At 40.7% G+C, this 10137-nt stretch overlaps 1 protein-coding gene across 2 annotated transcripts in view; it reads left to right on the top strand.

Annotated features, from left to right (window-relative positions):
- The first annotated feature begins 2102 nt into the window (after positions 1 to 2102).
- The window catches only part of Wbp2nl (WBP2 N-terminal like), a 38664-nt gene continuing 30629 nt past the window's right edge, over positions 2103 to 10137 (top strand). For both annotated transcript variants that reach the window (XR_007347575.1, XM_015501770.2), the window contains exon 1: positions 2103 to 2357. Coding sequence is in view for 1 of the 2 variants with exons in the window: in XM_015501770.2 (XP_015357256.1) it covers positions 2296 to 2357 (62 nt within the window). In the remaining variant the exon portion in view is untranslated. The remainder of the gene's footprint in view (positions 2358 to 10137) is intronic.

The raw sequence follows: 10137 nt of genomic DNA, 5'->3' as shown, positions 1-10137 counted from the left end.
GATGGAACAAGAGGCCCAAGCCTAGGGGATGCAAGAACGACCCATTTCTTAAATGATACCAGTCCCAGTCAACCTTTTGGTGACATTCTGGTTAAATTTCCCAATTGAAAACGAGCCAACAGACACTTAAACTGGTTGTGTAAATGTTGCTAGACTTTATGTGTTGTACAACTAAACATTGATGTTTGAACAATAATCGCTTGGCCTGTACCTTATTTATGCTCCTTGATCAAATCATCTATTAGATCAACTCGTGTGGAGAGTGAGCGGGGATAATCTTGGTAAGAAGTAATCACAATTTAAAAAAAAAATTTATTCTTAAGTTTTATGTGGATACAATATCTTTATTTTACATTTATGTGGTGCTGAGGATCGAACCCAGTGCCTTGTGCATGCTAGGCGGGCACTCTACCACTGAGCCACAACCCCAGCCCCAGTAGTCACACATATTAGAGATGGAAATATCTTGTGAAGTCAGTTTATCTGTAGGTGGCATGAGGTCAGACCTCAAGTCATTATTTCCTGGGATTTTGTATCCCAAATGATAAAGCTCTCACACTTGATATTGAGGGATGCTATGCTTTGCCTTCCTCAGTGTAAACATTTATTTTCATTCAGTTTACTTCCTAGTTTCCCCCCTTCTATTCCCTAAAGACATAGGCACCAAGTCTATGAAGGGAGTGGACTCACGTTGTCTAGAAGCCTCCCTATTATCCAGGGAATGTTTTGAGTTAAGAATTTAAACTTAAGCACTAGTTTATGTCTTTCTTGTACTTAAATCAAATCCTTCCAGTCTTTGAGGTACCCACTCTTATAGCAAGCAAACACAACTCTCACCTGTGTCTTATTTCTTTGAGTTTAAAAGTAACAGTTGTATGCAATTATGTCTGGGACCTCAATTAAAAAGTTTCCAGGTATAGATAAATGGTGGGAAGTGGTTTGGGGTGGGGTCAGAGTCTGAGGAAGACAAGTCAGACTCTTGGAATCATTCAAGTAAAATGATGAGGGTGGGAAGCAGAGTGGCAACACAACACTGAGATTTGAGTGACAGAGAAGTTTAGTGGAAATCAAATACCACAGCTAAAGGAAATCTAAAAGCTCAGTGCCATCATACAGATATGGAAACAAGTACAGAGAACATAATCCTGGACTAAAGCCCAAGGTTGCAGTTAGTTACCATGGTAGGGTAAAGACTATCTCAATGCTTATTCTACCGTTCCTCACCATCCTTATTGTATTTTATTTGTTCTACTAAGTCATACTTTAAAAAATATTTTTTTTCCTGAAATCAGGATATACCCTACAACCGATGGTGTGTCAGTTTATCTGGCAACTTTTTTCCTCCCTGGCATGTTAATAATTGATGTGTTTTATACTTGATAGCATTTTAAATTTAATAAAATACAGTGGTCAAGAAGATGTTTATTTGGGGCTGGGGCCGTAGTTCAGTGGTAGAGCACTTGCCTAGCATGCGGGAAGCACTGAATTTGATCCTCAGCACCACATAAATATAAATGAATAAAATAAGGGTATAAAAATATAATAACATCATTTAAAAAAAATTTATTTGAAGAGCTCTGGTGCTGTTTGTGAAGTTTAAAGGAAATAAGAATATGTGCAACATTCTACTCCTCACAGCAATTATGGTACAGTGTTACCCTCGGATCCTCACAAACACCTTTGAAGGAGGCATGGCCATATGAAGGATGACCCATAAAGGCTCTCTTGACTCAAGGCTCAAAATTCCCCTTCCACGTCCTGACTCATATCACCTGCTCTTTCCTGGATGCCATCTCACAAGACATTCAGCTCTGATTCCAAGACTTTTCAGATGGAAGACAGTTCTGCGGTTCTCAGGAAAGGAGAGGAATAGTTCCAGACCCTTTTCTGGGAAAGGCTACAGCCAGGGAAGGCTGGGGGTCATCCTGGCTGATGTTCTGGGGATGGCTGCTTTTAATTTCCATTCCTGGAAGGACCAACCCAAGTCTATCTTAAGCGTGGTCAGGGGAACAGCCATTCTGCAACCTCTTAGTAGAGCTCACTCACCTATCACTCTTGCCCTCCGCGCTCTGGGGGCGGAGCAAATCCCCTGGCCCCTCCTCTTCTCCCGGGCCAAGGCAACGCTGACCACGCCCAGCACATGACCACGCCCCACCACGTGACCTGACATCTCGCCCTGCCCTTTTCGGTCTTTGCGCCATAATCTCCGCCCTCCCCCTCAGGCTCCGCCCCACAGCTTGTCCCAGGCCCCGCCCCTTTCCATCTGAGGGGCGGCGGGAGGGGGCCTGGAGCAAGATGGCGGTGAATCAGAGCCACACCGAGAACCGCCGTGGGGCCATCATTCCTGTTGGTGAAAGGTGCCGGAGGGGACACGGGGGCTGCGGTCAGAGAAGGGAGGGGACGAATGAGGTTTAGACCTGCTGGATCGCCAGCTTTCAGCGAATCACGGGCCTTCCCGCCGTTTTTGGGGTTGTCACTCACCGCTCTGCCCCGGGTGTGAGGAGCGCACCCTCTGGTGTTCCCTGAGGGAGGGTCGCGGCCGGAGCTCGTGGTCTCCCGCGTGTGAAGGGAGCGCCTGTGTCTGTCCTCGCAGGCGCTTGGTGTCCCCGGGCTCGCCCATAGGGCGCTGTGGGGCTGCACCCGCGGCCTCTGAGCAGGGAGGAGCCGGCCCTGCCAGACTCGCAAGACCGAGGCGCCCACTCCCCATTCCACCCACCGGCTTTGCTGGGTCGTGTCTGTCTCCCAGCCCAGCAGTTCTGAATTATGGGCTTCTTTCTCTGCGCTGATTTGCCTTCATTTCCCATTTGTCCGCTCCAGCGATGACCTTTTTGTTTTCTGGGGTACTAGGGACCGAATCCCGGGCTTCACGCATGCTAGGCAAGAGCACCACCGCTGAGGTCCTGAGCTCATCCCAGCCCCAGAACCTTTGCATCTGCTTGTTGGCCATTTGTGTTTCCCACAAAGCCTCATCTGTAGAAGAGACTGTCAGAGACTGTCTTTGGGGGCTGGAGGTGTAGCTCAGTGGTAGAGAACTTGCCTAGCACGTGTAAGGCACTAGGTTTATTCCTCAGCACTGCATATAAATAAATAAAATAAAGGTCCATCGACAACTAAAAAGTATATTTAAAAAAAAAAAAAAAAAAAAGGAGAGACTGTCTTTTTCCTATAGAGTGGTCTTGGCACCTTTGTGGATAATCTCTTGACAGTATATGTGAAGGTTTGTTTGTGGACTCCATTCTGTTCCATTGATCTGTTTATCTTTGTATCAGTGCCACACTGTTTTTATTACTGTAATACTGTAACAAGTTTTGGAATCAGGGAGTGTAGATCTTCCACCTCTTTTCTTTTTCAATATCATTTAGTTATTTGGGGTCCCTTGGGATTCCATATGAATTTTAGGATGAATTTTTCTGTTTGTGCAAAAAGTGCTTTGATTTTGATGGGAATTACATTAAATCTGTAGATCCCTTTAGGTAGTATAGATATTTGTTGAAATCAGAAATTGTGTTGCCTCCAGCATTGCTTTTTGCTCAGGATTACCGTGGCTATTTGGGGGGTCTTTTGTGTTTCCATGTGAATTTTGGATTTTTTTCCCCCTAGCTCTGTGAGGAATGTCAGTAGAGTTTTTTCACATCCTGAGGTTTATTCCTAGGTGGTGGGGGTTCCTCCTTGTTTTAGTCAGTTTTTTTTCTCTGCTGTGACCAAAAGACCTGGCAAGAATAAAATGAGGAGGAAAAGTTTATTTGCAGCTCATGGTTCCAGAGGTCTCAGTCCACAGATGGGTGATGCTGTTGCTCTGAGCCCAAGGTGAGGCAGAACATCAAGACTGAATAATGGTGGAAGGAAGCAAATCAGGACATAGTACCAGAGGCAGCAGAGACAGAGAGAGCTTTGCTCATAGGGACAAAATATAAAACCCAGAGACACACCCCAGTGACCTACGTCCTCCAACCACACCCTTCCAACTTATAGTTACTCAGTTAATCCATGTTAATGGATTCATCCACCAGGTAGGTTACAACTTTCATAATCATTTCACCTCTGAATGCCATTCTTGCATTGTCTCACACATGAGATTTGGGGGACACCACATATCCAAACCATAACCTTCTGTCCCTGTCCGCTAATAGCTCATGCCCATCTCACAATGCAAAATACATTTAATCCATTTCCAAGAGTCGTCATAATCTTAACAGTTCCAGCATTATCCAGAGTCCAAGTCCAAAATCTCATCTGAGACTCAAAGCAAACTCTTGACTGTGAGCCAAGATCAAAAGCAGGTTACATATATCTAATATATAATGGCACAGAGTAAGCATTTCCATTTTATAAGGGAGAAATAGGGTCAAAGAAAGCAGGGATGGGACCAAAGCAAGAACAAAATCTAGCTAGGCAAACAAGTCCTGTAGCTCCATGTTCAACGTCTTGAGCACACGGCATTGTAATGTTCTCCAAGGGCTTGTGTAGCCCTGCCTCTCGGCCTTTGCCAGTTGCAGTCCAGGTGGCCTCTCTGTTGGCTTGTTTCTGCTTGATTCCTGCAGTTTTCCTCAGCAGGTGTTCCACGGTGCTGGAACTTTAGCTTCCTTCTCCCATCTTCATCCGTCATCTGCTCAGGGGTAGCCTGAAGAGACTCTAACCCTGCTCCACTTTGCCTGCCCTCCCAGGCTTTCGTTTGAAAGCTTGGTGGAAGCCTCCATGACTCCCGTACTCCAGCATCCTGCATTTCTGCAGAACCACCACCATGTGGTTGATGCCAAGGTCTGCCACCATCTCAAGTGTAGCCAAGCTTTCTAAGACTATAGCTGCAGTAGCCTTGAGTGCTTGGATGGCTGAGCAGTGAAAAGCAGGGTGCCTCCATGGTCCCTTCTCACAGGAATCTTTACTTTTACATCCTTGAGACTAAGATGGGTGTGTTCTTGTCAATTCCTGAGATGCCCTCAGTCAGCTTTTCTGTTGTCTCTGGGTAAAGTATTTAACATCTTTTTAGTGGCTGTAATGTCTTTAATAACCACAACTTCCTTATCCCAGTTTTACTTGTGTTTTCTGGCCAAACTCCAAGGTTTTCAAAGTTCTGCTTTCTTCTTCTGATTGTCACAGTAAACCTGGCTAAAAGCTGCCAGCAATATCCATGCCAATATTTCAATGCTGTGCTGCCTTGAAATTTCCTCTGACAGATTAATTAGTCCATCATCTTTAAATTTAGACTCACAGAGAGTCTCAGGACATGAGTAAAATGTAGACAACTTCTTTGACAGAACATATATGAATGGCTTCTAGTCCAATTTCTAGGAGAGTCATCCTCTTCTAAAGCCTCATGAGCCTCGTCTTTACTGTCCACAGTATTATGGCCATTCTGGTCTTCTAAGCTCTCACCAGAATCACCCATTAATAAAGCAAGCTTTTCCAGCTTGCATCTCTAAACTTGTCAAAACGCCTCCCTCAAATTCCAAAAGGTCCCAAAGCTTCTGAACTACGTGGTGAGGTTAGACAGCAAGATCCTATGCTTGGTATCAATGTTTGTTTTAGTCAGTCTTTTCTGGCTGTGACCAAAAGACCTGATGAGAAAAACAGAGGAGGGCAAAATTATTTGGGGTTCATGGTTTTGGAGGTCTTGGTCTATTAGTAGCTGACTTCATTGCTTTGACCCAGAGGTGAGGCAGAACATTATGGTAGAAGGGTATGGAGGAGGAAGGCAGCTCACAACATGGCAATGAGGAAGGAGGCGGGTGCTTTGCTCACAGGGACAAAATGTAAAACTCCCAAAGGCATGTTCCCAGTCCGCTACCTCCTCCAGCCACACCCTACCTGCCTGTGGTTACCACCTAGTTGATTCATATCAGTTAATTAATCCTCTGATTAGGTTCCAACTCTTATAATCTAATCATCATACATCTGAACGTTCTTTCATTGTCTCAAGTGAGATTTTGGGGGAATACTACCTATCCAAACCACAACACTCCTCCTCTTCTTCCACCTGTTTCTGTGAATGGGATATCTTTCCTGATTTCTTTCTTAGTTCATTACTAGTATATTAAAAAAACTACTGATTTTTTATGTTGATTTTATATTCTGTACTTTATTGAATTAGTCTATTATTTCTAAAAGTTTTTAGGATTTCTTTTACTTTCTCCTTAATTATATGTCTTTTATTTCTTTTTCTTTCCTGACTGCTCTGGCTAGAATTATTAGTTTATTGAATGAAAGTGGAGAGAGTGGACACCTTTGTCTTGTTGCTAATCTTAGAAAAAATGCTTCATTTTTCCCCATTCAGTATGATGTTGGCTAGGGGCTTGTACTATATAGCCTTTATTATATAGAGATATGACCTTTCTATATATAATTTAATCAGAGAATTTTTTTCATGAAGGAATGTTGAATTTTATCAAAGACTTCTTCTGCATCTGAAATGATCATGTGCCTTTTATCCTTCATTCTGTCTTTGTACTGTTTACATTTATTGATCTGCATGTGTTGAACCATTCTTGCATCCCTGGAATGAAATCAATTTGATCATGGTCTATGCTCTTTTTATTGTGCTTTTGAAATTCAATTTGCAAGAGTTTTGTGTCTGTGTTCATCAGGGATGTTGGTCTGTCATTTTCTTTTGTTGTTGTGTCCTTGTCGCTTTTGGTAGCAGGATAGTACTTGCTTTATGAATGAGTTTGAAAGGATTCCTTCACTTTCTATTTTATGAAATAGTTTTAGAAACATTGGTTTCAATCTTTAAGTCTGATAAAATTCAGCTATGAATCGATCTGGTCCTAGGTTTTTTTGTTGGGAAACTTCTTATTACTCTTTCAGTATACTTGCTTGCTCTTGATCTATTTAGGATTTTTATATCCTCTTTATTCAATTTTGTTATGTAATATGAGTCCAGAAATTTGTCATTTCTTTAGATCTTCCAATTTATTTGCATATGGCCTTAAAAAATATTCCCCATGGTCATTTGTATTTCAGTGTATCTGTTATAAAGTCTTTTTATTTTCACCTCTAATTTTATTTATTTGGGTCTCTCTCTCTCTCTCTCTCTCTCTCTCTCTCTCTCTCTCTCGGTTAGTTTAGTTAAAGATTTGTTAATTTGTTTGTCTTTTCAAAGAACTAACTCTTAGTTTCATTGATCCTTTGTACTGTTCTTTTAGACTATATATCATTTATTATTACTCTGATGTTTATTGCTTCTTTCCTTGTACTGATTTTTTTCTTTTCTTTCTTCTTTTACTGTTTTTTTCTGTTATTGTTGTTTTATTATTAGAGATCAAACCCAGGGCCTAACACATGCTAGGCAAGTGTTCTACCTCTGAGCTACATCCCTGACCCTTAAAAAATTTTTTTTGGAGACAGGGTCTTACTAATTTGCACATGAACTTGTGAGCTTCCTGCCTCAGCCTCCTTAGCTGGTGTCACAGGCATGTACCACCACACCTGTCTTGTTCATTTTTTCCCCTAGACCTTGAGATACATCATTATGCTATTTATTTGCTATTTATTTTTAAAAATGTATGTATATTCTGCAGCTGTTGGATGGACTGTAGATGTCTGTTCATTTGATCTGTAGTGTAATTTAACTCTGACATTTCTCTTTTTTTGGAGGAATCTGGATGATATATCTATTGGTGAGAGTGGGGTATTGAAGTCACCCACTGTTATAGTAGGATCTATCTCACCCCTTATGTCTAGTAGTGTTTTATAAAACTGGTTGCTCCAATATTTGGTACATATATACTTATAACTCTTATGTCTTCTTGATGTATTGTTCCCTTGATCAATATATAGTGACTTTTCTTGTCCTTTTTTAACTGATTCTTTTGTCTTAAACTCTATTTTGGCAAACAAGTATAGGTATTTCTGCTTGTTTTTAGATTCCATTTGCTTTGAATATCTTTCTTCAACCTTTCATTTAAGTCTATATATGTCTTTGCAGGTGAGGTGAGTTCCTTGTTCTTTTTAATATTTATTTTTTAGTTATGGGTGGACACAATATATTTTATTTTCATGTGGTGCTGAGGATCGAACCGAGTGTCTCACGCATGCTAGGTGAGCACTCTACCTCTGAGCCACAACCTGAGCCCGAGTTCCTTGTTTGTAGCATATTTTTGGGTTTTGTTTTTTAATTCACTCAGCCAGTCTGTGTCTTTTAATTGGAGAATTAAGACCATTTTCATACATAGTTATAATTAAAAGGTATGTGCTTGTTCTTGTTATTTTGTTGCTTTTCTTCTTGTTGTTTTGAATATTCAGTGTTCATTTCTTACTGACTTACTCATTTTAGAAATCTGATGGTGTACTGTATTGATAATGTTTGATTCTTGCCTATTTTTCATCTGTATTTTTACCCTTTTAGAGGGATTTATTCTTTCACATGCTCTCTTGATTATGTTTGTCTTACTACTTCCTCTGGGTGTAGAACTCCTTTAAGAATTTTCTCTAAAGCTGATCTAGTGGTCATGAATTCCCTTAATTTATGCTTATCTGGAAGGTCTCTATTTCTTCTTCAAGAATTATCTTGCTGGTTATAGTAATCTTGGTTGGCACTTTTTTGGGGGGTACTTAAAATATGCCTTCTGGGTCATTAGAGTTTTTGTTGAGAAATATGCTATTAGTTTATAAGTTTGCCTTTAAATGACTTGGTGATTCTCTCTTGAGACTTTAATATTTTCCTTTGTTCTGTACTTTGGGCATTTTAACTATATAATATGTTATGGAGAGGTTCTTTTCTTTCTATTTGGTTCTGAATACCTCCTGTGCCGGTTGTCTGGCCTTTTCTAGGATTTGGGAACTTTTCTGCTATTGTTTCACTGAATAAGTTTTGTATGTTCTCAGCATGTCATTCTTCTTCTTCTGTATGATGATTGTTTAGGTGTTTGGTCTTTTAATGATGTCCCAGATATCTTGCATGCTCTCTTCATTCTTCATTTTCTTTTCTTCATTGTTGTCTGAAAGTACTGTATTGGCAGAGTCATCATCAAGCTCTGATACTCTTTCTTCTGCTTGAACTAGTCAGCTGTTGAGGCTTTCAACTGATTTTTTTAATTTGACCTTGAGCTTTTTATTTCCAAGGTTTCTGTTTGTTTCTTTTCAAAATCCCTATCTCTATTGAATTGCTCATTCATATACTATATTGGTTCCTTCATTCATAAAACTGTATTTTTTCAATTTCTTGGACTTCATTGAACTTTAAAAAATCAATCTTTTGAATTCTTTGGGTGACATTTTATACATTTTGTTATCTTTGGAATTTGTTACTATGGAGTTGTTAACTTTAAGAGGTGAAATATTATCTTGTTTTTTCATATTTCTTGTGTTTCTATGTTGGGATTTATATATCTTTTGGAAGAATCTCTCTTCTTTTAGTGGTGGCCTTATGTGGCTTTATAATGCTGATGTGACTTGGGGTGTTGGTTTGTTGTGTAATGTTGAGTTCATTTTCAACTGGACTCCATGGTGTAATAACCTTTTTTGGTTGTGATTTATGAGTTTGGGCTTGGAGTGTACTGTATTAGGGTCAGAGTAACCTACTGCCTCTGCAAGTCTTGCAAGATAGGGGAAACTCATGTACTTCAGGTAGATGTGCTGTAGGCAGCAGAGTATGTGGGATGTGCCTTCTGTGGTTACTCCCATTATGGAAGTGGTAGTCCTTATCAGGACTTGGGGATTTCCATAGGCACTATTTTTTTTTTTTTTTTTTGTACCTGGGATTGAACTCGGAGTACTCGACCACCGAGCCACATCTCCAGCCCTATTTTATATTTTATTTAGAGACAGGGTCTCACTGAGTTCTGTTGCTAAGGCTGTCTTTGAACTTTCAATCCTCCTGTCTCAGCCTCCCCAGGCTGGGATTACAGAAGTGTGCCATCATACCTGGCCCTCCACAGGGCCCATCACACCTGGCCCTCCCTGTTATTTGAAAGTGATTCAGAGGAAGTTCAAGGTGGTGGTATAACTCAGGATGGTGACACAAATCTGTAATCCCAGCTTGGAAGGCTGAAATAGGATTGTGAGTTCACAGCAACTCAGTGAGACCTTGTCTCTAAATAAAGTACAAAAAGGGATGGGGATGTGGCTCAGTGGTTAAGCGTCCCTGGTTTCAATCCTTGGTACTAAAAAAAAAAAAAAAAAAAAAAAAAAAAAAAAAAAAAA

The sequence above is a fragment of the Marmota marmota genome, unplaced genomic scaffold, assembly GCF_001458135.2.
Source record: "Marmota marmota marmota unplaced genomic scaffold, marMar, whole genome shotgun sequence".
In the NCBI taxonomy this organism is placed as follows: domain Eukaryota; kingdom Metazoa; phylum Chordata; class Mammalia; order Rodentia; family Sciuridae; genus Marmota; species Marmota marmota.
Note: the sequence above shows the minus strand (reverse complement) of the source record. Positions and strands in the feature narration are given on the sequence as shown.